At 41.4% G+C, this 27115-nt stretch overlaps 1 protein-coding gene across 2 annotated transcripts; it reads right to left on the bottom strand.

The window, feature by feature from the left end:
* Positions 1-221: 221 nt before the first annotated feature.
* Positions 222-26765, bottom strand: SENP5 (SUMO specific peptidase 5). 2 transcript variants are annotated; one of them, XM_050964279.1, is made up of 10 exons: positions 26670-26765; positions 15225-16816; positions 10725-10830; positions 10420-10567; positions 9760-9807; positions 8087-8164; positions 4559-4696; positions 2712-2795; positions 1160-1210; positions 222-1062 (listed from the first exon to the last, which is right to left on the bottom strand). In XM_050964279.1, exons 2-10 carry the CDS (start codon positions 16783-16785, stop codon positions 952-954), a joined length of 2325 nt encoding a protein of 774 aa, XP_050820236.1. In that variant the 5' UTR covers positions 16786-16816; positions 26670-26765; the 3' UTR covers positions 222-951. The 2 variants fall into 2 exon arrangements, with proteins under 2 accessions (XP_050820236.1, XP_050820237.1); XM_050964280.1 differs by lacking the exons at positions 222-1062; positions 1160-1210; positions 2712-2795 and having other exon boundaries at positions 4602-4696; positions 8087-8147; positions 9741-9807.
* Between the last annotated feature and the right edge of the window lie 350 nt (positions 26766-27115).

Genomic DNA, 27115 nt, shown 5'->3' with positions numbered 1-27115 from the left:
AAGGAAGACGGCTACAGTGAAAGGAACGGGAACATAACATTTCACCTTAGCCTATTTATAGAATTCACCTACGATGTGAACAGTTGCTAGTTACCAAATCCTAGGTTAAAACTAAGTTTTGCATCTTCAGAGTCAGCTTCATCATTCCCCATTAACATTCCAAGACACATGCACAATCATCCAGGCTCCCAAAGCCCATATGAACATACTGTCAATCTGAATAGCTGAATATCTCCATGTTTTATTATACAGACAAGTGCCGAAGTCTCATTTGTGCAAAGGCTGCTTTTCAACCACATGGAACAGGGTGAGAACGACAGCTAGATAAATGTTAAGAGAGAACAATTTTTTTATTAGTGACTTCCACTCTATTCAGAGGGGGTCTCCACACAAAGTCTGTAGGCAGATTTATCCAGCCCTCCCCTGCCCCCCCTAAAAGCGGGCATTCAGTACTACACAGCCACAATGAGAAAAATGGAATAATCTGAGTTTTCAAAAAAGGTTCTAGCTGCTCTTTTTATGGCATTGAATTTTTTGATACATTCAAAGCATTATTGCATCAGAAAACGGACCATGCATCTTTATGTTGTCAGACAAATTTTTAACCTGTATTCTGTCATTTCTAGCTACATTTCAAAGGTGCACCAAATCTACAGTTTTATACTTTTTTTTTTTTAGTTGCATGCTTTGCCTATATGCATGCGTCGATAATAAATATTAAATACAGGAAAGAACATAAGAGGAAACCAAACTGACATTAGAAATATTTTGTGGCAGCTCTGTTAAGTCCTGCCAGGGAAAGAGCAGAAAAAGTTGAGGTAACATCGTGGCCACACCACTCAGCTGAGAGTCATTTGAAATTCACGGAAGTTTTCAGAAATTCAAGTACACGAACACCAGCTGGAACTCTTCAGAAATGCCAGAGAAATAGCTCGACTTTTCTTATTACTGTTAATCTATTAGCTGGCGCTCACACAGTTCCTTGTAAATCCTTTTTCTTACTCGTGGCATATCTTCCTGGGAGAACTGAAAAGGCTGGTCTAAGGCGAGGCACTTGCAGTACTGAGGAAAATGAAAAAGCTTAATTGAAACAGGAAAATTGACAAGAGAAATACAAAAGAAAAAAAAGCCACATAATGCTTTAAAATTACATTCTTACCTGGAGCACAAAAACCCCACAGTCACTGTCATTTTTCTGTTGTGGAATGCACTGTGGGAGGAAAAAGACGCAAGACGTTAAATGACATCTCTTTAGCCCTCCTTCAGTTTTCACTCTAAGTTCTATTTAAAATCCAAAATGAGATTTTGCAAGATTAGAGAGCTCTTTTTATTGAAAACTGGTGACTCTGCAACACTCGTAGCTTGAGCTGTAATTACTTATTCTGGGCCCAGTCAGGCCAGGGGAGGGAAATGCAGCATCTTGTGAGGATCATGCCTAGTATTTAAGAGAGTAGATATTTTATGACCGATAAATTACAGCTCTCCCTACTATATCTGGCCAATTCAGGATCGCTTCCTCTCAATTACTTTAAATAAATATTTGAACATTACTGTCTACTTTACTCAGGTCAGACTTCAAGATTTCAGCAAACTCACGCAAGCCTAGAGAAATGTTTCCCTAGGTATCTGTGCCATAGAAGGTGGATCCCCATCCTCCCCACTGATCTTGAAGGAAGCAATGGGCAATTTGTGGGCAGGCCAGGAGAATGCAAAGTTTCTGTTAGCAGGCCTGCACACTGCATGGTTGCTGGCCTGGAACGATGCCTGTAAAGAGACTGTGAATTCACCCCAAATGACAGCCTTTAATTTCCCGGCTTTGCCAGATCTCTCTTTTTTTTTTTTTTTTTTAAATACTTGCAACTCACTAGCCCTCAGACAGTCATATTTTCTTTAAATCCACAGCAGTGCAAGAGGAAAAATGATACTTGCCTAGAGCCAAAATCATGCACCTCACACACAGCTAAACAGAAATAAGGGGGAAGACATCATCTGGGATCCTCTCAGCATTGCCATGGAACCTAGAAATCTCTCAGGTGAGTGGGGAGCCGTTGGGAGACCGTCTAATGTTCAGTGACCTGTTTTATATCCTCAGCCATTATGGGGCAGTTACACAAGTCTCAAATTCCCTTGTTCGCACTTCACACAAGTGGTTCCCTTTTATCATTGCCAGACACAGTTTATTTGTTAGCGAATATAGTGCTGGTGAAATGTGCCAGACTGACAGCCCTGGAGACCAAAGCTCTCTGTCTATCCACTGCATATATACAAAGCTCTCTGTCTATCCACAGTGGTACTTGTTTTTCACCTCATACTGTCCCCTGCTGATGCACTTCAACCTTTGGGAGCGGTCACCTCTAAAGAGGAGAGGAGCTGGCCTCTACTGAACACACAGTTCTTTACCCCTGGTGTCTGCAATGAGCATGGCCTACAGTGCTGACTGTAATGGCTTTGCAATGTGAATAACTTCTCCACCAGGGTCTGGGCAGAGGCCACCAGCTCACTTAACAGGAGAGAGAGGCCTGGTAGGATCTGAATGAGCAACACAGAGCCCATTAGCAAGCCCAAGTCATCCAGCTTCTTCCTTTTCCTTCATTTAAAAATATATATTTACTGCTGCTTTAAATAACACGGATTTAAAAGTGAAAGCGGCATACCCAAGAGACTCAGCTTGTAGAGGATTCACACCGGGGTTTAGAGGGGTTGGCACTAACCTTTGTAACAGCTGTTTGCCATCCCTGAAGAAACTCAGGATGATTCTTCTCTCTTGCTTCAGTCAGTAAATACTTTCGTATGTTCTTAAAAAGAAAATCAGAGCCTTCCCGTTACACACAAATAAAAGCCAAGGAGAAAGGTATGCGGGTACTTTTAACCAGGGTGAGTTTGGCCCTTGTGCTTAACCCAGTTCTAGTGCTTAAGGAGAGAACTAACTGGCTCCACTGAGCACCAGGGCTGGATTTGGCCAGCCAGTCCACACAGAGACGCAGTAGGAACTCCACCACACTTGGGGCAATTAAAAGTAGATTGGGCAAAGCGCTAGAAAATGAACTGTAGAGAAGAATTTTGTACTGGCAGGAAGTTGCACTAGACGGGCTAGCGTTGTCCAGTTTTAATTTATTTGATTGGCTGAGCTTGTGGGGCCCTGACACACAATTTGATTGGCCCAGCTTGTGGGGCCCTGACACACAATTTGATTGCATTTCTCTCTTTGATCATCACAGGATAACTTTTGACCACTGCAGCCGATCAATTCCAAAGTTTCAGGGCAGGTTCTTGGCATCCATACAGAGAAGCCTATTGATTTGGGGGGAGGGGAAATCGAAAACTCCAAAATGGGGGAGGGGGACAGCATCTGGTTAGCAGAGCCACAACTTCAACCACCTCTGTAATTCTCTATAAATCAAAGAGCCAGTTGTTGGCAGAAATGAATACAGTCCAGCATAACAACTTCACTCATTCTACCATGTCCCAATTAAGCTTACAAAGTTGACACCCTTCACGAGAAAGAAAAGAAAAAGGAGAATAAAAATGGGGGGAAAATAGGGAGTCATAAGGAACCCCTGCCAGGGGCGAATGGGGAGTTGTGGCATGGTGAAGACTGCAGAAAGTCCCTGAACTATATGGGAACGGGAGAGTGGCACACAGGGAGCTTGTAAACAATGGGAATGGAATGATGCAAGAAGCCCCTGGAGTCTGCAATGAGCATGGACTACAGAAGCAAAGTGTGAAACTCTCTAATTTTATAAACGTCCGGGTATGTGGACACCACAGCCGCTGCTGCCGCTGTGCTGTAGATGCTCCCTAGATTGACGGAAGGGGCTTTCCCATTGATATAGTTAGTCAACCTCTCCAAAAGGTGGCAGCTTGGTCAATGGGGCCTAGCTGTGTCTATAGGAGGGGTTAGGTCAACCTAACTACATGGCACAGGGAGCTATTTTTTCATAACTTTGACTGATCTAATTTTTAGGAGTAGGTGAGGCCCCAGCTTTCTCTCTGGCAGTTGCTGATGGGAAACTTATTTTAATTCTGACATCCTTTCTGTGAGCTCTCTGTAAAATAATTGCTACTCTGCCTTAATACACACTTAAAAGCTGCAGCCTGCTGTATTAGCAGGCAATTAGGTCAGCTCTGCAAAACAGACACTGAAACTGGTCAGTCCAGGCCAAACTACTTGCCTATGTTTTACCATCATGATTGAAATATTATCAATCGACCAGACATTTAAGAAAAAAATGCTGGTACCTGCACTCCTCAAAAAAAACAAAACAATCTTTGGATTACAAGATGTGCAAATGAGTCGCTGTGACCTTGAACAAGGTCCGTGTCTCAGTTTCCCATCTGTCAAAGAAGTTAATAACACTCCTGCACCTTTGTAATCACGTTGAGAACTGGGTGAAGGCAATAGAAGGGCCAAGTATTTATTTTATTTTTAGTACATGCACAGAGATTACATGAAGCACGATGCCCCCAAAACGTAGACTTATTTTAGAGAGGATAAAAATTTAATTCTTAAAAGCAAGGATCCAAGCACTTTAAGCGTAACTATAATAATTCCTCTTACCTCTACACAAAATTTAAAATGAATGCCTTGGGAATCGTAAAATGAAATAATTCGGTTAGGGATGTTCACAGTAATGAGGGACCAGTGGACTTCCAGGTGAATAGGAATTAACAGGAGAGTCTTTTTGAACAAGTCCACCTGACAAACAAAACAGTAAATATTACCAAACAGGGGAACAGACGACATGCAAGTTAAATACGCTTCCCACAACACTGTATTTATTTTAAAACAGAACATCTTTGTCCTCTCCTGACCCTGAAAGTTCTCTTCTTCTAACTCCCTCCAAGAGCTCTTCACGCAGGTATTTCAGTCACACGTTTGTGTTTTGTACTAGATGCAAGACATTGTTGCAGTAGAAAAAACAACTATGAACACTGTGAGGGTTCCACATTTAGTCTTCACCTGCAATTGCAACAAAGCATGCTCGATTTACGTGTTAGAACGAAGGGTGGCGTGGGCACTCCCTTTAACTAACATGGCTAACACAACCTGCAATCACGCTAGGCCATTTATACATCTTCAGCAATGATGTTTCTGCAGTGAGAACTCAGCTGATTTGTACCGACTCTGCAGTGCTGATTCTGGTAAAAATGGGTCAGCAGATTAAGCAATCAGGACTCAAAGAAACCACACAGAAACAGCAGGCCGAGGCACTTTTCTGACCCGTATTCACTGTAACATGGCACTTTGTTCTTGCCCAGTGAACTGAAGCTCGGACAATACAGAGGCAGAGACTTTCCAGGGCAAAGATTGTCTTCCTGTGTCTGCACAGTGCCCAGAACATTCGGTGTGCTTCTATAAAGTCCAATAAGCAATATAAAACAGTGTCCGACTATTCACTGCAAAGTCAACGAAAGATGAGGCTAATATACTATACAGTGCCTAGTACTAGGGCCCTGCAGTGCTACTGTAATACAAAAAAAAAATCAGCAACAGATCTAGTCCACAAGCGAGAAATCAGAGGGCACAGGGAGCGACAACAACGTTTTGGGTAAGGGATGACTGCATCTTAATGTTGAGGACAAACAGTTCCTTAAGGAAGGTTTTACGTGCTTAGGTTGTTTAATTTCCTAGTGCTGGGAACGGCAATGGAAAGCAAAAGTGGATTTCCAGATCCCCATGCACTAGATTTTGGTTTACATCATCAAGAGCCATTACACACAACGGAACATACGGAAGGCACATTGGACAACTCAGCCTGCATCATTAATGTAGCACAGGCAATTACTGGATTATGATACTTTACCCAGCAGCAGAGATACTGCAATCAGACAGGCAATCAAGGGAGAAGGACTAATACCACCTTAAAAATCATGTGGAATGGTGGGATCTACACAACATGGCAATGTTTAGAACACTCCCTTTTTTTTTTTTTTTTTTTTTAAGAGCAGATCAGGATTTATTCTTTTGGAAGTAAGGCATGGGAACTGCTTTGGTCTTCAACTGCACTGTCCTCCTCAATCTTCTCGTGTCCTCCAAAAGCACGTGATATTGGTAGTATCTTGTTGTGTACACCAGAAATGCAGAAGAAACAGGACACTGGACTAAATGGAATGGTCTGATCCTGCAGGGCAATTCCTATCTATTTTTAAAAGCACTATGCAACTTGTACAAAGCATAGTGTCCATGCTCTAATACAAGTGGGAGATCTGTTGTAAGGAAATAAAGTGCCCGTATGAACATTAATGGGTAACACACATGATGCAAACAAGGTCAGACATATTTGGAAGTGCTCTGCACCCAGCAGCTCATATTGATAATGTATATCGATTTGGAAATACTACAGAAGTGCCTCACGTTCCTCTGTAGGCCAGGCTGCATATCCCATGTTGCACCACAGTCTCCCCTCTTGTAATCCAGACAGGGGGCCCAGCCTACAAAGGAGAACTGGGCCCCCTGACCAACCAAACTACAACTCCCATGAGGCGTTGCACCAATGCATGCAAACTGAAATATTTGGGTTTTCAGACAACAATTTGAATATTTTTTGCAGAAAGCAGACACTTTTCCTGAAAAATGTTTAGTCTTAACCCAATTTTCAACGCTAAATGTGTAACAGTCCTTGAAAGTCAGGCCCTCTGCCTTTATATCTGTACTTGAATTGTGAGAGCTGTTAGTATCAGCATTTATATAACAATCTTTTGTGACAGCCTATTGCTTTTATTACAAGGGAAATGAAGTTTCTCCTCAGTGCAGTGGTGCGGTAAGAAACAGGGATCTACTTTGGAAGGGACACAGAACAGTTTAGGGCCTGACTTTTGGGATTTTTAACAAATATTTTCAAGTTACTTTCACGTAATACAGTTCTGTCCCCATCTGAACACTCCCCTACAATGATGTGAGCATAATAAATAGTGCTCTAGAACATGAGAACCAGAAAGTGACCAGTCTAGTTTCACTTACCAAGCTTTTGCAAAATGTATGAAGTACACCACTGACAGCAGTGAAAAAGCAAATTAGAATTTAATAAGTCCAGTTTTAATAAGCTCCAGAAAAGGTTTGGATCATCTAAACCAGTGGTTCTCAAACTGGGGCCGCCCCTTGTTCAGGGAAAGCCCCTGGTGGGTCGGGCTGGTTTGTTTACCTGTTGGGTCCACAGGTTTGGCCGATCGCGGCTCTCACTGGCCGCGGCTCACCGCTCCAGGCCAGTGGGGGCTGCGGGAAGCAGTGGCCAGCTAATCCCTTGTCCCATGCCACTTCCTGCAGCCCCCATCAGCCTGGAGCGGCGAACCACAGCCAGTGGGAACCGTGATCGGCCGAACCTGTGAACCCAGCAGGTAAACAAACCAGCCTGGCCCACCAGGGGCTTTCCCTGAACAAGCGGCAGCCCCAGTTTGAGAACCACTGATCTAAACAGTATCCCTTTAAAGGCCACTTGTATATTAAAAAAAGAGTCACATTTCACCAAAGGGGAGGTAAACAGAAACTTGATAACTTTTCAATTCCTTTATCAAAATACACTACAATTCCTATCTGAAGATGGGCTTGCCTGATTTTTTTGTTTAATACCTGTGTTAAAATGTGGCTGTACTATTCACAGAGTCTGTAAAAATGCTTTGTGCGGTTTCTTGTTTGTCATCTCTAAATTTCCACACTAAAATGTGCAAGCGTTTACAAATAGAGATTTTTTTTTCCTTTCAGCTGACAGCCCCGCACAAACCAACTTGACTTCGAGAACACAGTCTGAATTCTTTGCTTCTCATACACCCTCACCAGCAAGAAGGGGTTTTGCCATCCAAACTGAGTTGTTAGCTACAACCTTTTTTTGCTAAGCTCCAAATGAGAATGAAACTTTAAAAAAAAAAAATTCTGTTGATAATGCTGAAGGAGGACTAGAATGCAGCTTTCCCACAGGCTTGCTGCTGAGCAGTACTGAGAGGAGTAACAGTAAAAACTTTCTTGTGTCACTTGGTACTAACGTAATTTCAAGTGAAACATTTTCTTGTGAGCGCGGGAGAAATGCTAAGTACCAGCATCCAGTGGTGTATTCTATACAATTGATAAGCAATAGACAGAATTAAATGGTACCTTTTTAGTCCATCGTTTTACACCATTATATCCTTTGGTTACCAGCTGTCTATGAAAAAAGCTGTTAAAAAAATGAACCTAGAAAGACAAATTAAGAAAAGAAACGAGGGCTGAAAGCGTGCATAAATTCTTCCAGTAATGCCTAACATAACTTCTACATAATTAAACATCTAGCTGGCTAATAAACAAGAATCGAAAAAGCAAAACAGGAAAAGAGACAAGCAAGTCTACAGATGTTTTAGAAAACCTTAAATAAATACTGCTGTTCTTTAGAATGAAGAGAAACACTCTGTTTCCCTAGAACATGTGATGCGAAGCAGTTTATTTTGTTAACTTGGCATTCCTAAGCCTACGACATGCAGCTGCAATATTTTGTTTAGGGAGAAGAGGCTAAAGAAGAGTTACAGATATTATTCTCCTGAATTCCAGGGATTAAAATCACTGGAGGATGGGGGAATATCATATTTTCCCATCCTCCCTACATAACTTGCTAAAAACTCCTTCCATTTTCTGCTCTGTGACTCAGAACCAAATAATTTGATTGTCAAAAGTTATAAAAAGTTTAAGACACAAAAACATGGACATCAGCGTTCAACCCTCTGGCCAATTACAGATTTCACAAAAATGCTTCTGAATTACAGAATACTTCTTTGTCTATTGTGTCACATCTTTTGTAATTAAGTACAACCTATTGTTGTGGTGAAAGGTTGTAGATTTTTACAGTTAAAACAATTCTTTAGCATTAGGTTAATATTTGTGTTAGCCTCTCAATTAAAGGATGAGAGTAATACAAAATGAAAAGCTATAAGTCACATCTTTTATGCAGTTTTACAACATCTGTATTTAATAATCTTGCTAGTATTGAGGAGGTAGAAGTTACTGCTTGAAAAAAGCTAGATAGTTCAGCATTTGAAAATGCTGGATAAAATCTATTAGTTATGCCAACAGAAACTTCTAACCGCATTCTACAAAGTACTAGAACAAGATCTCCCATGAGGATTTAAATTATGCACTATAAAAAGTGGGCACAGGCAGACAGATACACTCTCCAATACCACAGTTCTGGTTCATACACTGAAGAGCAGAGAGAATACTAATGAGGAATCACTACCATCACCAATCAAAGAAGCAGTGCTCTACATTCTGAGCCAGAAGATTAAAGGGTTGCTATACTCTGTGCAGCCTGCCAATCTAAAAATGGCATTGCGTGGTTTCTTTGTGGTCTCAATGATTCCATATTCAATTTGTTCAGCTTACAAGTAAACAGATGGTTCTTCTAACCGTCAGTGCTACAACCCAACTCAATCCAGAAGTCAAGATGGGCTTCTTCTGCCCTGAATGTCAGCACCAACAAGAGAGACTACAGCTGGAAGGTAGTTAAGAACTCTGTTGATGATGCATAAAACAGAAGAGAATCCAGTTCACTTTCACAATTTTTGTGGCTCTGTGAGCCTTAGAGGAGTAAAAATTTGTACCGGTAAAGTGAACAAAAGACTGACTAAAGGCAGCAGATCTAGTGAGTACAGAGGGGCTATTTTTACACTGACACTTTGAATCATCATAATGGTGTTTTAATCTGCATTAGACCTCCTTCCTATTTGACACATGTACCTGTGGTCTTACATCATCTCTCCCTTTCTACCCCATAACTGACACCTTTTCATAATGCTCACCTTGTCAGGGACTGCATCCATTATGAGTTCACCATACATATTAATAATCTGCAAGAGTTAGTAAAAATTATAATTTGCACAAAAATAACATTGTATTACTGAAAGTAAATCCAAGATTTGAGAGGGCATCTAAAAAAGCACACACCTTTTTTCTGACAAGAAGTTGACTAATTAGAGTAACATTCAATTATACTCTGATGCAGGTCAAGAACTCTGGAATCAACAATGGGCTGCTAGAGCAGACATAATATAAGCAGATGCTTAAAGACTGCCTCAATGTGAAACATTGGTTTAATTCAATTTAAGTCTACTGAGGCACATCTGGAGGACTGCTACTCTGGTTTTTTGGCTATGGGTCTTGCATTGCTGTTACTTTCTCTTCTTCTAGCTAAGTGGGAGGAAATACTATCTTCTTTTCTCGCACCTGCAATCACTGTCTTCTTGAAGAGGAAGTACAGTGTAGTTGCATGAGAACAGGTCTGGGAGCCAGAAACTCAAGTTCTATATTACTGGGTCTGCCAATGAAAAGCCACTCGACCACTCTGCCTTAGTTTCCCATCTATGAAGCGAGGATAACAGCAACTTACCTCACACAGGGGGTTATGAGAATTAGCTAATATTTTTTAACACTTTGAAGAGGTAAACATAAGCATTGCTAACCTGGTCATTTAGCCAGTTCTGACCATCGAGTGTAGCCAGATCATCCATATCTAGCATGTGCTTATTATAGAAGACCCGGAAATTGCAAGTGGAAGATTTTGGATGCCTTGTCCGATACTTCACGATTTCCCTACTGATAAAAGGCTTTCTGAAACAGAATTGAAAAGATAGAGACATGGATAAAGATATTCCAGGTCATACCAAATGGAGCTGTTCCAGCAGGTGTCAGTTTCAATCTGGAATGCAAATTAGTGTGTCAAATAACTTTTCCTTTACAAGTACTAGAATATATTACAGCTACAAACCTATGGGAGAAATCTTCATTAAAGACTTCCTTTAATCTTGCCATGACATCTTTTTCACAGAGTGGAACTAAACTGCCATATTTCTTCATCACTTCATCTAGGAATCCTTTGAATACATCAGATAAATGAAAAAGCAAACATGTAAAAAGTTGAGTTCTCTAGTCCAACAAAACCAGATATTATAAATATTTAACAGCACAGTGTCCCACCCACCCGGTGGCAAATTCCTGCACGCAGACAATATAATACAACAGTTAAAAAGCTCAGAGAGGCACCATTAAAGACAGGGGAAGTGACCCCAGAACTGAAAGATCACTTAAAAGTCATCTACATAAAAATGTTAAATACTTTGAGCCTAATTTTCTTCATTTATGCAGAATTTATACCCAGGTATCCCACTGGAGTTACTCACAATTTATACTTGTGTAGGCAAGAGAACAACCAGTCCCTTTGCCTATTTCTATTAACATTTTACATACATGTTATTCAAACATTGTAAATCCAGGGTGCCATCAGTTCCTGCAAGAATTAAAGCATTCATTAAAACTAAATTTCTAGCCCTTAGATTCTGAAGATAGCTGTCAGCAGACAGTACTGCATTGACTCTTTTTGCATGCGGGAGGCTACCATGCCTCCGCTGCTGCTCACTGTTCTCCTGAACTGTAGTACAGTAAAAACATATCAGAGTCTGATCAATTTTTACTAACTATTCAGCAGAGAAACTCAAGAATCAAGTCAATTTCACCCTGCTGTTGCTTGGGAAAGCTCTAAGCAGCAGTGACAACAGCAATTGGAGATATTCCCTGGAAAAGACCAAAAGATTGAGTCTAGCGGGAAAGTCTAGCAAACAGATGTTTTCTGGCTGCTAAGAGAAACAGGAGTAGAATGGTGGAGATATCACTCCATTCCAGCATCAAGAAGTAGGGTAAGTAGGAAGGAAGAATCATGAGAGAGAAGACTGGAGTAACAGATCGCTGAACAATGTTGACGGTTCAGGAGGAAGAGACACCAAATTCTGCAGCTCCCTTCCAGCTGCCAGAGGGCTTTTTGGAATCAAGGGGAAAACTTCCAAAACATATTGGAAGCCTGCTAACCAGACGCTTATAAGAAAGATGGAACCCCAGGACAGGGACATCACCCCAGTAGGAATTCCAGCATCTTTCCCTTTCCCAGGAGATAGGGCAGGGGACAGATAGCTCGCTTCTCACCTGGACATGGGACCATTGCACTGGGGCTTCTCTATTTTGCACTGGCCCTTTGGCCAGTCCTCCGATGGGGCGGGGCAGGGCAAGGCAGGAAAAAGAGGGACTGATTGGATAAGTTGTTAGAAAATAAAATCATGGTATTTTGAGAGATTCTGGGGGAGAAATAGAAGAGAGAAAAATATAGGAGAAGAGATTGAAAACACAATGAAAAGGAAGATACTGGGAGAGAGAAAACCAAGGAGGAAAACAGACTGAAAATAATGTAGGAAGACATATACCATAATGTATTACTGGGGAAAGGTGAAGTGAAGCCAAGAAAGGAAAGAAATTATATTAAACCAAAGTAAGAAGAAACGTGAACCACACCAAAAAAAAGTATTGAAGTTCATTGCGGACTGTCCTTAATTGTAACTTTGTCAAACACTAACAGCACAGCTTGTATTCCTTTAAGTTGTAAAGGGTTGTGATAACAAAAGTGTTTTTCAACCTGGCTAGGAAATACTGTCTTCAGGTTAGATGGTGTTTGAGAAATCATTAAGCCTTATGCTACATATATGTTCTTATGCTTCAGGGAAAGGACTGAGGAGTCCTTAGTTCTGTTCCTCGGTCTGGCCAACCTCTGATCTCACTTATGCTGGTGTAAAGTGAGGGTAACTCAAAGGGGAAAACAATCCCAAGTTCAAAACTGGCACAAAGTTGCAACCTCTCTGTGCCAGCTTCCTCATCTGTAAACAAAGATTCTACCACACTGGGGTGGGAGGCGGAAGCTCTTTAATGCTTGAAAATAACGTTGAGGCTCTCAGACAGGTAGCACTACAGACATGCCAAACGTTACTTTTTGCAACATCTTTGCACAATAGGGCAAGATTTAGATTAATCTAAAATCCTGAAGAGAGATTAAAAGGACAAAGCAAAACCAAAAATATCAAATCGGTTGAGACCCCATCTTTATCTTCCCTCAGTCTGACCTACCATCACATTGATCTCAGGCCCTTGTGTGATATCCCAAAGATAAAAGAGAACAAATGTGCACTTATTACACCTTCCATCTGAGGCCCTAAGGTTTCTACAAACGCTGTTAGCCTAGCTAGGAATGACTGTCTGGAGCCACACGGATTGGCTGACTGGGCCTTTTCTGATGTCACACGTACCAACACAGCTAGGACCTCTTTACTGGAAAACAAAAATCCCTTCACCCGTTCTCTTAAATAGATTGTGGAGAACGCTATTGAGAGGGAGACAACATAAGGGACTTGGAGACCTAAAAGGCAGCCTAATGGACCCTCCTATCAAAATACCATTTCTGCAGCACTTCGCGGTCCCTGCAGGCACTTGTAACCCACTGAACATCCAAACTCAATTGGGAATTCCATATGCCAAAATTTGTGTTTTACCACTGACTACCAGAGGAGCAGGATTTGGTCCCCAGTTAATAATAAAGTACGTTCAAAGTGGATACTGGGTCATAAACTGCTTATGAAAGCACAGCTGGGTTTCTGGGAATGGAAAAATGAGTCCAAAGAACCCAGAAACTCTTGAGAAAAGAAAGAAAAAGAGGAAGTGAAAGTCTGCTTTTTATTTTCCTCTTTTACGAGATTTCATATGTCACTCCCCCCTCCCAATTAAAAACCTTGAAGAACATTAAATATGAATGAACCAGAGTATTAGCAATCAATATTGCCAAGATGTAAATCAGTAACTTAATGCTGTACTTCCTACCTGGCAGAAGGCATTCACCTTCTATCTTTGTGCCTCACAACATACCTGAATACCACTCCCAATAGCGTGCTAATTCACATCCAGCTGGTGCATACTGCTGTAATGAATTAAGCTTCAAAATATCCCTGAGAGGTATAACTATACCAAAAAGTACAGACCAAGCCTTAATTTTGCTTCTAAGTGAACTGAAATGTTATGAGCCAGCTGACACACCCAAGGTCAGGGTTCTCAATTTCTCTGCATGGTCTGAAGGAGAGAGAAGCTGGATTCAGGTCTGTTCCTCATTTCCCTCTGGCTTGCTTTCCACACAGAACTGAAAGTAGAGGAACAATACATATATACTCACTGTGTAAGAGCAAATCACTGTCTCAATAGGGTTTAAAGGAATATTTGTCCAAAGCTAGACCATATTTTGCATCCAGCTTCTCTTCCCTTCACACCATGTTTTGAAGGATTGACCATAAAAAGCTTCCCAATAGTTTCTCCAGACAGGAAAAGTGGAGAATTGGGGCAAAATCTGAGTCTGTCAAATTTAGTTGCAATCCTTTAACACTCCTTGTCAAAGGGAATATATAACAGGCTGTATAATCTACTGCAAATGGGCTGTTCTAATGAAAACCAACTGACTCACAGTTATCGGAGTGTTGCTGGACTCTGTACCAGTATCTGAATGGTACAGTACAAAAGGGAGTGCTAATCCTTACTACATTGTTCTATATATATATATATATATATATATATATATATATATATCCTGACATCAAATAAGGTTGTATATACAATACACTTCAAACACAAGTATTTGTACCATGCTCCATATTAAAAGAAACTCCATCAGGCAGTGTCGGTTCATCATGTATTATGAATGGAATTATGAATGAGTGTTTTGGTTTTTTTTCGTTTCAACTACAACCAATTTTGTTTAGATTTAGACTTTTTCCTATTCAAACATTTAGAGTATGAAAACCCAAAAGTGAAATTGATTGGTTTAGTCTCCTGTTTAAAGCTAAATGAAGCTGAGAAATTACACAGGCAGTAAGCCTAGGGAAAAGCAAATTAGATCACTATCTCAATTGCTAATAATGTGAGATTACCTGATTTTTAAAAAAATATAAAATAAAGCATTTTTACCCTATACTGTCCCTTTATAACCTCAAGGTAAAAACATATTCTAAATTAAAAATGCTGATCCATATTTTTCACAAGAAGCCCAATTCGACTGTATTCTCTAAAACAAAAGTAGAAAGATGTACCACTCAACAATTGTTGAAAAATAAAAGCCTTGTGTCAATTAAGCATTATACCCATACTTCAGAAGGTACCATTCTAAAGCTAGCGTAAGTGAGCCTGCCAAGTGAGGAAAGTTCTGCCCCATTTCACTTACAACAACCCTCCTCATCACAGCTTCTCATCTCAGTTGGAGTATTAAGCTACACACTTCTTGCAATTCATGGTGTGTAACCATTTTAATAAAGGAATTAAAGTGGTAAGGAAACTTCAGATATTCCCAACTTCATATGCTATGCCCAGCTATTCTCAAGAATGATTAGCTTTATAACATGTGTAAAGAGTATACCACAAATCCATGTTGATAACTGCTCATCAGCCACACGAGAAACTTTCTGACTGTTCCTTCTGCCTCCCTTTCGAGCTCCTGATTTTAGTCCTGTGCTTTCTGGCAAAGGCTCCTCTAGGGGGCTTTTACAGTAAGGGTGATCTAGTAACTTTGCACTAAAAATGTCCAGATTTATGGAGCCTTCGACTTCCATCTGGGAAGAGCTGTCTTCATTTTGTGCCAACTCCACCAAAAAAGGTCCATTTGCAAGGTTATTGTTCATATTTGAATCCCCCTTGCAGGATTCTAACAATATCATTTCATCAACACACATAACCTGATTAGATTCTGCATCTTCATGACCTGAAATTGCAATTTCTCTCTCTGTTACTGAGAGGAAAAGATCCTCATGGCAACTGTCCACTACAGAAGCCTCGTTTGTTTCTGTCCTGTGCAAGGTCTCTGTACCCAAAGGAGCTGTTTTGTGCAGCTCTGGTTGGCAGATTTTAACACTGCCATCTCTGGATGCAGGTTCCTCAGAATGTAGCTCATCACATTGTAATGCATCGTGGGTAAGGCAGATGTCAGACGCAGGTGTCTTATTCTCCTCAGCTACAGGTCCTGGTGTATTATTGTTCATATCTGATGAGCTATACAGGTTCCAAAAGGAGTTATTTTTAGATTTCCAGCAGGAAAACCAGTTACAAAATCCACCTTCAAAATCTCCTTGATGATTCTCTTGACAGTCCCTAGTAACTTTCTCCACCCAGCTTGGCTTGATTTTACTTGATTTGCAGGTTTTGCCTCTTGCTCTAAGTTTTGGGGATTTTATGATTCTATCCCGAAACCTAATCATAGAAAGTTTCTTATGCATCATAAATACAGGTATCTTTTTTACAGTGTACTGGTTAAATCTGGACCTCTTTTTAGTAGTCAAGGGGCCACAAGTTCCATTCTGTTCTAGCCCTCTGCAACAGCACCTTCTTTTACTATTGTTTAAGACTACTAAGACTGCATTGCCTTCATCCTTATTGCGTTCCTCTCCACTGGGTGTGAAACCATTCTTCTTTACAGGTAAGAGAGCGTCGCACAGCCCACCACAAAAGGCACTGTGGTCATTGCCATGCATGCAGCCAAAATTATCGTCTGCTTGTAATCCAGTGACTCTGTTCAAGAGATCTTCACCCTGAAAGGATTCATTGTCCAACTTCTCTATTGCCTCTGCACATGGGCTTCCAGTCTTGCCATCAGAAAAGGGCTTTTTTGCCCTTCTGGATGTTTTTCTAGACAAGGTGCTGTGTTCAGCAGTTGGTTTTTGATGTTTTTTTGCATTTAGAAGCACTTCAGGAACCCACTCACTTTGGAGTCGGAGTGCCTTCCTTCTGCACTGGAGAGATCGGGATACTTTGTTCCGGTTTAGGCTCACAACTGATTGAGCACTTTGTCGTTTTCTCTTAGCTAGGAAAAAATGCTTCTTTTGGAAGCAGTATTTCCTGAGCCCCCAAAATCCAGTGGTCCATCTTCTAGAAAGGAACAGCAATCGACTTCTTTTCCAATTTAAATTTCTTCTATGTTCTTTCATTTTTCTGCTGCATTATGATCTTGAAGGGCAGCTGTAAGAATAAGGAACACAAGGTTACACTTCAGATAACTTTGAATTCAAAGCCATGAAAACACAATTCACATTCCTCTGGGAGTGTGTCTGTCGAAAATTCCAAGAGCCTCCCAAATCCCCACTCTGCATTAGAAGTTCAAGCATAATGGCTGCAATGGCTCTCTCACCAATGTGTTACATGTCTCCCCTCCCAGTTCTATTATTCAGCTGCTCCTCTTATTTAGATTAAAGAGCAGGTAACCTCTCACTCAGATCACTCTCTCCTAATCTTAAATTTTGACCCAACTTGGGCTAGTGAATCTGTAAAGCATAGATAATATTTAACTTCCATCTTAGGAGTTTTAAACCACAGGCTTAAGTCTGAAAGTTAGCCACAAGCATGCCTCAATATCAGATTCCACCAGGGACACAATGAAGCCTGATTATAGCATAATAAACCTTAATTGGGGAGCCACCCTCTGGTGAGTCAGTTCAACAGAAACTCTTCCATTAAAAAGGAACTAAAATGCTCATATTCCAGGCAAGGAGATTTTTTTCTTCAAAATAAATGATATTTCACTATAGCCAAGTCGACTGTAAAATGGTTCCTCTATATTTAAAGGGCAATGCTATAAGTTGTCATAACCAAAATTAACCCTTATACTAACAAAATAGTACAGGCTCAAGACACTGACAGCCTTCTAAACAAATCCCTTTCTCCATTGCAATGACCTGCATCTTAGATGGGCAAATATAAATAGTTAAAACAGGGAGGATGTGCATTTAGGACAGGGGTTGGCAACCTCTGGCACGCAGCTCACCAGGGGGGCCGGGTCAGTTTGTTTACGTGCTGCATCCACAGGTTCGGCCGATCGCGGCTCCCACTAGCTGTGGTTCGCCGCTCCAGGGCAATGGGGACAGTGGGAAGCCGCAGCCAGCACATCCTTCAGCCCACACCGCTTCCCGCAGCCCCCATTGGCCTGGAGCAGTGAACCATGGCCAGTGGGAGCCGCAATCAGCTGAATCTGTGGACACAGCAGGTAAACAAACTGGCCTAGCCCACCATAGTGCTTACCCTGGCGAGCCGCGTGCCAGAGGTTGCCAAGCCCTGGTTTAGGATCACACAAGACTGTCAAATAATTCAAAAGTTAAGGGCCATATAATACTATCAATTCACCCACATTACATGGTCTCTGCTTAGGCACAGTTATTTGCCTAACTAGTAACATCAAATATACATACAGCCCAGAGAAGTAAAGGTTATTCCAAGAACCTTCTGGGGAGCACCTTTGACAGACGTGAATGCGATATGCGGAAGAAGGTTCACATCACTGTTGCTATGTTTGGCAACAGTCATTTTTCTGCCAGGCTGGATGAAAAGAATACCAGAATATTTGAACAAGCAACAGAGCAGGGCAGCACCAAGGGAAAAAAATGGATGATTGCAAAGATGTCACTCCAACTCTCTGTCTGCTTTATGCAATTTGTCCCAGGGCCTGACACAGTATGTTAAAAGTGGGGCAGGGCTTCTTTTGCTAAACATTTTAGGAGACGACACCAAGCATGCTCAGAAGTGATTTGTCACTCATTCATTTTGACTTGTTTTCCCCCACTTCACCAACTGAAAGATCTGCTTCTCAATAACGATGATTATTACAAAATTTGGAGTTTGCAATAGTTGCACCTCATGCTGCCGTGGATACCAAAGGTTCTTCCACACGTTTAAAAACCAGAGAGAGTGGTGTCTAAACTGAGATCAAGCATGGAAATGTCAGCCTTAAAGGAGAATTTCAGTTACGAACACGTGGAAACAGACGTTGACAATGGGAGTCTGGACATAACCCTGACTATTGGTTTTTCAACTGTGAACTCTATTAGAGTGAACAATCAGAACAATGGACAGGTTTTATTTTGTTGGGATAGAAATGCAAACAGAGGGTAAAGAATTTAAAGGTTATTATTACTTTCTTAAAGCTACTCCCACTGTACCATGAAAGGTCAGCTGCTGACTTGCAAAGAGCTGTGAATCATGCAGTAATAGACTGGGACACACATTGGTAAAAACCAGCAAAGATCACCAGCACAATGGTGAGCAAGGAGTCTATTTTTTGTCAGCCTTATTAATAAGGTAGTCATTACTGTTCTCCTAAATGGGATATAACAGAAACTCCTATAAGGGTGATTTCCTCACATTTCCAATCCCGGCTTTCGCCTGTCGCTCTTTAGGCTAGTTCCTCTGTAAGAGTATATCTTACCTGCAGAGTTAGCCTGGGTAATCAGCACTCAGGTTAGCATAGCCCAGGTAGAGCATCCTTACTGCAAAGCTCTACTCATGTTACTGTGTCCACACTGGCGCTATAGTCATCAGTGTGAGGCACTAGGACTTCTAGAGGGTTACCCCTGGCTCTTCGCACTGCATCACTATGAATTGTTTTGCAATGCACTGTGGACAACATGTATGTGTGCTGGATGGCATCTCTGTTCAAGTATGTAGAAGTGCAATAGAAATGTAGCAGATCACATGAAATGTGGGGTTCAAATGCTGAACCCATGTATACAAACTGGAAGATGACGTCCAGTATGGAAGAAAGGAGTAGGCAAACGGCAAGAAAATACAGTCCATGGGCAACTGCAAGAAGGCACTGGAGGATTATCAGAAATTCTGTTGATTAGCCTGCATCCCATGTGGGTAGGTTACCAACCCCAATTAAAGTGGAAACAAGGCTCAAGCCTATACCTCCAGGCTGGGCCAAACCAGCTAGCCCATGTTCAAATAGATGAAATATATCTTTTAAATTAGGTTTTATTTAAATATTTTCTTCTTTTTTAAAATCAATGTATTTAAAATTAAACTTGAAATTATAACTGCCTATATTAAGCCTAAACTTCTTATAAACGAATATTTTTTAAATTTAATTTAAATTATTTTAAAGCACTACAAGTTTGCTGCTGAAGTTTTAAAGAAAGACCACTACTCTGGTAGAAGTCACTGGTTAAGCATCTGGAACTAGAGTTTACCAGAGCGCTACACCCACTTTTGACAGCAGTAGCCTCTTCTGCCAGTAGAGAGAGAATATTTTCTTCTGTTATTCAATAAGTTCAATTCAGTGATTAGTTCATTCAAAGTTAAGAAACCAAGGGGGAGTTGAAAAGACAGAAGGGCTTGTTTTCCCTCTTCTTAACTATGAATAAAAACGAGGTATGGGGGATGAGAAACACCAGTTTTGAAGTCTTGAAGGACATGGTGATCAGAAAAAAAACAGTTTAATTCACTAATTACAGTTAATATTCCTATGGTTAATAAATCAGTTTTAAATGCAAATCATGTTTTTGATAAACTTTATTTGAATAAAAACAATTTTAAAATGCTGTATTTGTGCATTTCACTGAATTCCAATTTCACTACAAATGTAGCTTGACTTAAATCAAATAAAAAATTAATCTAGTAAATAAACGTGTCATTCGCCATTTCCTAACATATCAAAAAAAGAGAAAATAGGAATATCAATACAAATATGTTTACATTTATGTAAGCAATTATATAGCTTGAACGTATCCTCCTGGTTAACAAAAAATACAAAGTTTAGTGTAAAGGGCTATAGTTAATTGCAAATGAACATGTTTTAATGGTTACCAACTAATGATAATCAACCTTTCTTTTGGAAAGTAATTAAAAAGTACAAACGCCAAGACAAGATTAAAATTGCTGATTTAAAATTAGTCCACTTGCCCAGGTTTGAAGTACCACCAAACCCAGATCACAGTATTGTCTGTGTGGATGGCAGCAACAATAGGGGATTGGCTAGCTGCAATGAAGCCATAGCCTCAGACTCCAGTTAGGGTATGTCTACACTACCACAGTAAGTCAACCTAAGTTACACAACTCCAGCTACATGAATAAGGTAGCTGGAATCGACATTGTTTAGGTCGACTTACTGCAGTGTCTACATTGTGCTGGGTTGACAGGAGACACTCTCCTGTCAACTTACCTTACTCTTCTCGTTTGGGAGAACCGGAGAGCGAACTGTGGTTGATTTAGCACAGCGGTTCTCAAACTAGGGGTTGTGACCCCTCAGTGGGTCGCGAGGTTATTATATGGGGAGTCACGAGCTGCCAGCCTCCACCCTAAATCCCGCTTTGCCTCCAGCACTTATAATGGTGTTAAATATATAAAAATGTGTTTTAATTGATAAAGGGGGGGAGGGGCTGCACTCAGAGGCTTGCCATGTGAAAGGAGTCACCAGTACAAAAGTTTGAGAACCACTGATTTAGCAGGTCTTCACTAGACCCGCTAAATCAATCCCCACATCGATTGCCCGAGCATCAAACCAGCAATAGTGTAGACATAGCCCAGTAGCGTAGACACAGCCCGAGGCTTCAGAGATCCTTTCTGGAAAACTGCAACAGGAGCTGACTGGGCCTTTCAAGTAGCAGCAGCAGCAGCGCTCCTGAACCTTCTCAGGCAACTAAAACACACCTAGCAAGCTGCACGGTAGTGATTCAACACAAAGCCAGCTAACACCTCCCTTCATTTCGCTCTGGTTCAATGGCTCCTAACTCACTGCCCTTTCTGTCATCTTACTTTTCCTTTAACTGCCATGGAACTTTCCAGAACCTTCCTTCAGATCCCTGTAACATCACTTACTGGCAATCTCAGACGCTTGGATACCACGCTGAGCACAGAAGAGCCTGCACCTTGCAGCCTGAGCCATAAAAGTATCAGTCTAAACAACTTCATGAACATACCTTCCAATATCAGAGGGGTAGCCGTGTTAGTCTGGATCTGTAAAAGCAGCAAAGAGTTTTGTGGCATCTTATAGACTAACAAATGTTTGTTAGTCTATAAGGTGCCACAGAACTCTTTGCCGCTTACACCTTTCGACGTTTTTTAAGAACAGCTCTCATGCACAGTCCCATTTGGAGTTATTGGTTCGCCTCTAAACCTTGCAATTTTCTAATACGGTGTCTGACACTAGCCTGTCTCCACACTGATGCAACTTCACCAGCGGAAACACTAGCATTGTCAGGACTCTGGATTGCTGTTGGCTTTTTAACCTCCACCAAGCCGAGACAACTGTGGCAAAAAAATGCCTGCAGCTGCCACTGTCTTGTCCACACTGAACTGAATTAGTTATAGCAACAGAGGGAAATTTCTAGGAAAAACGACCTAGTGAAAATAAGACCGAACAGTAAAAAAAAGACTAAGGCTAACCTGAATTGTTCTCAAAGCAGAAGTGTCACAAAGCTGGAATGAAATTTGCAATATTGTTGCAAAACTGTGTCACTAACTGTTAGACATTAGTCCCAAAGTTCTTAAAAATGGGACATCAACTTAATACAGGTCTGTCCAAAAAAGCTGACTTACTATTGTTATAATACTTCATATTGCCACAGATATTAACGATCATGTCCCTATATTTCAGTTCAGGCATTTGGCACACACAATGTATAGTCAATTTCACTATTTCTCATGCTTTGCTAGTCAGTTTCTTCTGTTTGCCTGAGTCATTCACACAATGGGGAGACGAAAACATTTTTTAAAAATACGAAAAAGTCTATCCATAGATTTCAAGATCGTGCCCCTTTAAGAAAAAGCCTTCCAGGGAGTGGTTAAGTATTATTAACACTCTGAAAAGTTTCCTCTTTTCATCATTATAAGCAGAATTGAAAGCTGCAAAACAATATTCTATATGAAAACTTTTAATTGAAAAAAACTAGAGTAGAGTAGAGGTTTTCTACATTTAATTTTTTCAGTGCTGCAAGAACCCTCACTGGTTTTGCGTGTTCTCTTTTAACTTAAAAAATATTTGGGGTAATAGCTAAAAAATGCACTAATGACAGCAGAGAAACTGCACTGTGCAAAACATTTCTCAGGAGAGTTGTACACGTGCCTTAAAAAAAAAGTTCTCACTACTTTGCCACTACAAATAATAATATTACATTAAAACAGTTACATGAAATCAAAATTAAGAATTTGGGCTTAAAAGTCAAAGAAACTTCTAAGATACAGCTGACACTACATCCTTAAATCCAAGGCATACACTGTCTAGGATCACTCACTGCCAGGTCATGTTTTCTTAGCTGCAGTAAGAAGGCACAGCAGGATAACAGCACACAGTTTGCCTCACCTCTGAGAATACTCCCACTCTTTTGGGATGTTAAATTCTACTATATTTTATTTACATTACACTGAAACAGTATGTTTCTATTTATTCCCCCTTATTTGCAAATACTGATTAGTGTAAATCTGAGATAATTTACAGATTACATACGATACAACATTTGTTGCATCGGCACATGCGGACTCTTGTTTCAAGTACAAACTTGGTATCCAAAATTGTACCTTCAGAGCAATTCAATATTAACTAATTTTGAAACCAAGGTATTTGAGGTATACAAGTTTATTTTGCAGAGGCATCATGCACCCCTATAAATGCATAGAAATTTAATTTTATATAACATTGGTATGAATAATTACTCCTCATACAATAAACGTCTTCTGGCTGCCATCTTAAAATTAAATGTAAAAACTGCCAGATTACTTGGGTCCAATTTTGCCTCACATGTGCATTGCTAGTACTTCCTCCAGTAAAATTAAATAGTTATATTCAAGTACAGAAACTCATTTTAACACCAAGGGCCAAATTCTGCACAGGTGCAACAATTTTTAACCCCAAAAGGTCCTTTTACTTTGTTAGTGAACATAGTGCATACACATGCCATCCCAGCTATATTTTAGTCAACACATGACATTCAATGCTAGAGCAAAATTAAGTAGCTACGTCACCATCCTCAGTGAAATGAAGTACTGAAAAACATACGGCACATTTGAATCCTTAACTGTGAATATTCTTCCTTTTCTGTTCAGTTACAAGCTTGCGACACTGCAAAGATTATGTGCATTTCTGGAAGTTATTAGAGAATTTTCACAACTAGCTTAATACGAACAGAAGACCACCCTATGAAAAGTTTCAAAAAAACATCTAAATGACCGAAATATGGAAACAGAAAAATTTAATTTATACACAATGAAAACGGGGGATAATCACATATCACTGCATAAGCAGCTACTGATGTTTAGCTCAATTTTGATGTAATTCCGTTTGTACAGATTAAAATGTGCAGTGCTGGATACAGTATCTCTTCACTTCCTGTCCTAAACCTTTGTGCAGTGTTTCTGTGGACCACTGAACAACTGCTGAGTTTCACTGAGCAGTGAAGTAACCCTCTAGTGGTGAAGTAACACCTAGAGAGCATGTTTTGGGATGAAAGATACTACACACATGTAAGCTATTACAAACAGTGACTGGCAAAGTCCAATAGTACCAAGTTTGTATATCAACAAAAAAGATGAAAATTATTGCCGATAAAGGGATGGTGTCAGGCACGTTTAGCCCAAAAATTAGGTTTTGTATAAATAAGGTCTTTAGTAGAAATGTTTTAATTCCATTTTTAAATTTTTAGACTTGAAACTTTTGGGTTGGTTTTATAATCACATGAAACAAACTCTGAAACACCATCCCAGTCACTATATCAAAGCAGGAATGTGCAACTGACAAAGCTATAGTGAAATTTGTCTATTTTCATTATCCAAGCAGAGTAATGAGCAGAGGAACTAGAAATTTACATGCACAGTTTCTGCATTTATCATGGACTGAGGGGCCTCCTTGATGTTTTTGCAGAATTTAAGCTTTCATTAAAAAATTAAGAGCCTACTTTCAGAGCTGTTAAGCACCTACAGCTTCCACTGATTTCAAGTGAAGTTGTCTGTACTTAGCATCTTTTGAGAAAGTTTTCCTGCCTTCTGAAGCATGCAGAGAATGAAAGCGTAGCTCTGAAAGGCGCAAACTTCCCTTCTTATGTCCATGGTTTTAACTCTCAAGACAGCTGAGAAATTAAATGCCATCAAAACCTATTGGGTGAGCTGGAAGTTTCAGCAACAACAATGTGATTATAAGATCATCCATCTGAAGATGCTCAGTTGGAACAGGTGTCCCTGTATGCATGTATTTGTGTTTTTATCCCTCCGGCACACAGGACTCTCTGTTCAGCTTCCCTCTGCCTTGCAACTCAGGTCCCCAGTGACTTATGCTGAGCACCAGTGCCTTGCACCAGCTGTCAGCCTCTGAACCATATCATATGCTGGCATAACCCCATAGGGCAGAAGGGCTTTTCCATTGCTATAGGAACACCACCTCCCCAGGTAACAATGGCTAGGTCAAAGGAAGCATACTTCCATTGACTTAGCCAGGTCGACATCGGGAGTTAGATCGGCATAGCTATGATGCTCAGGGGGTCTGGATTTTTCAAACTCCTGAACATTATACCTATGTTGATCTGAAAGTATAGCCCAGGCCTTAGGAATTGGTGGTCTGAGGCAGCTGAATCTTTAGTTTATTGAGGGAGAAGCAATGCTGGAAGACTCTTCAAGAGAAAGCAGCAAAGAATCCTGTGGCACCTTATAGACTAACAGACGTTTTGGAGCATGAGCTTTCGTGGGTGAATACCCACTTCGTCAGCTAAATGCAGACTAACACGGCTACCCCTCTGAAACTTGTCTTCAAGAGAAGACTGGAAGGCCAGGAAGGGGGTTTGACAGCACAGTATGGTTGAGCACTTCCTACAATGAAAAATGATTCCAAAGTCCTCCTCTGCTTCTGAAGTTACCAAATCATCCCATGCCCTACATGAATTTCCAGCCACCAAAATTCTTCTGCACATCTAAAAATCATCGCACTCCAAGAAAGCGCTCACTCGACCCTACATATCCAAGATTTTACTTGGCCTATCGTCTGAGATGAGTATGTACTCACGGTGACCAGTCCCTCTCGCTGACGCAGCTACAATCAATTTTTAGTGCACCAGCTCGAAGTGCGCACATTTCCTTAGTGAGTGAGAAACTGGAACAGGGAGAAGGACCCTGCTGTCAGCTGCAAACAACTAGACTCCTGTAGTGAAGTTTGCAAGGTTGCTCTGATTGGTCCAGAAGCACCTGTTCACTTTGATACCTTACATTTGAGTGACTCCTTGCATTTTACACTTACATTTGATAGCAAAGAAAGGAATAAGCCAAAATAGAGATGCAAACTAAACAAAATATCTTGATCCAGGCAAGGCTTCAGTGTTTTTTGGCAAAATTCCCCAATGAAATCATATTGCTTTTTTGGGAAGTCTATACCAATGTCTCTGAAATTCCCCTGCATGTTTTCCATGATCCTGACAAATACAGCAAAAAAGGAAACACCATAAATAGTTAGAAATCTTTTAAGTTCTTTCAGTTATAATAATTTAAATCACTGGTAACCTAAGCATCACAAAAACAATGTAGATTTTAAATGTGAATTTTAACCAGTAAAGATCCTTTTAATCTGTGCACTCAGACTAGTCAGATTTTCCTTGGAAACCGGGAGAGAATTTTGGGCATGTCTCCTCCCAGCTTCCTCCATGGATGTCACAGAAAGTGTTTCAAGAAAACATAGAAACCAAGACACGGGGAATAACTCTGTGCCCCATAAAAACTCAAACCCTTGTCCGGGGAGCTGGCAAGAAGCTCTGTCCCTGTCCTGTGGGGTCCTTCCCCCCACCACACAGCACAACCAGGGCCTCAGCTTCCCTCGAGTCCCTCCCAGCAACTGGTTACCAGCCTCACACCCAAAATGGGGGCGGGGGCCACTCTGCCCATACCCAGCCAGCCCCGGGCCCCGACCAAACAGACCCCTTGCACCTCCCAGCCCCAACCGGGCCCCCAACACGCTGGCCCCATCCCGCCCCCACCCTCCGGGCCCCCCTTCCGCTCCTCAAACTCTACCCCCCCCGGCCCCAAACCAGCCCCTCCTGCCCCAGGCGGGCGGGAGCCGAGCCCCAGCTCGTACCTCTGTCCCTCGTTGTCGTCCAGCGCATCCCGGCCGCAGCCAAGCGCCCCCGGCTCCGCCTCCCGCCGCCGCCGGCACCCCCGGCTGGCGCAGCGCCTCACGTGGGCAAGTCCCTGCGCACTGCGCCGGCGCACGCTGACTCCCTCACTCTCCCGCGACAGGCCGCGAAGGGCGGGAGGGAGAAGCGCTGGGAGAGCCGTTCCGCTAGTGCGCATGTGCTGGAAGGGGCCCGGTCCTCAGCGCGCCTGCGTGAGGTACGCTAACGTGCTCTCTGCCCTTCCCCCCAACAGGAAAGGCAGGGGACAGCAACACGCTTTCCACGCCCTCCAGGCCCTGTTAAAGGGACAGTCACCCTTTAATCCGTCTCTGTTTACAAGGACCTGTGTGTGTCCTTTCCATCCTCCATGCCCCTGAGGTCATTGCCCTGATCAAAGCCCCAGGATCTC

The sequence above is a fragment of the Gopherus flavomarginatus genome, chromosome 8, assembly GCF_025201925.1.
Source record: "Gopherus flavomarginatus isolate rGopFla2 chromosome 8, rGopFla2.mat.asm, whole genome shotgun sequence".
NCBI classification, from domain to species: Eukaryota; Metazoa; Chordata; order Testudines; family Testudinidae; genus Gopherus; species Gopherus flavomarginatus.
The sequence above is the reverse complement of the archived record's forward strand: the minus strand, read 5'-3'. Positions and strand labels throughout refer to the sequence as shown.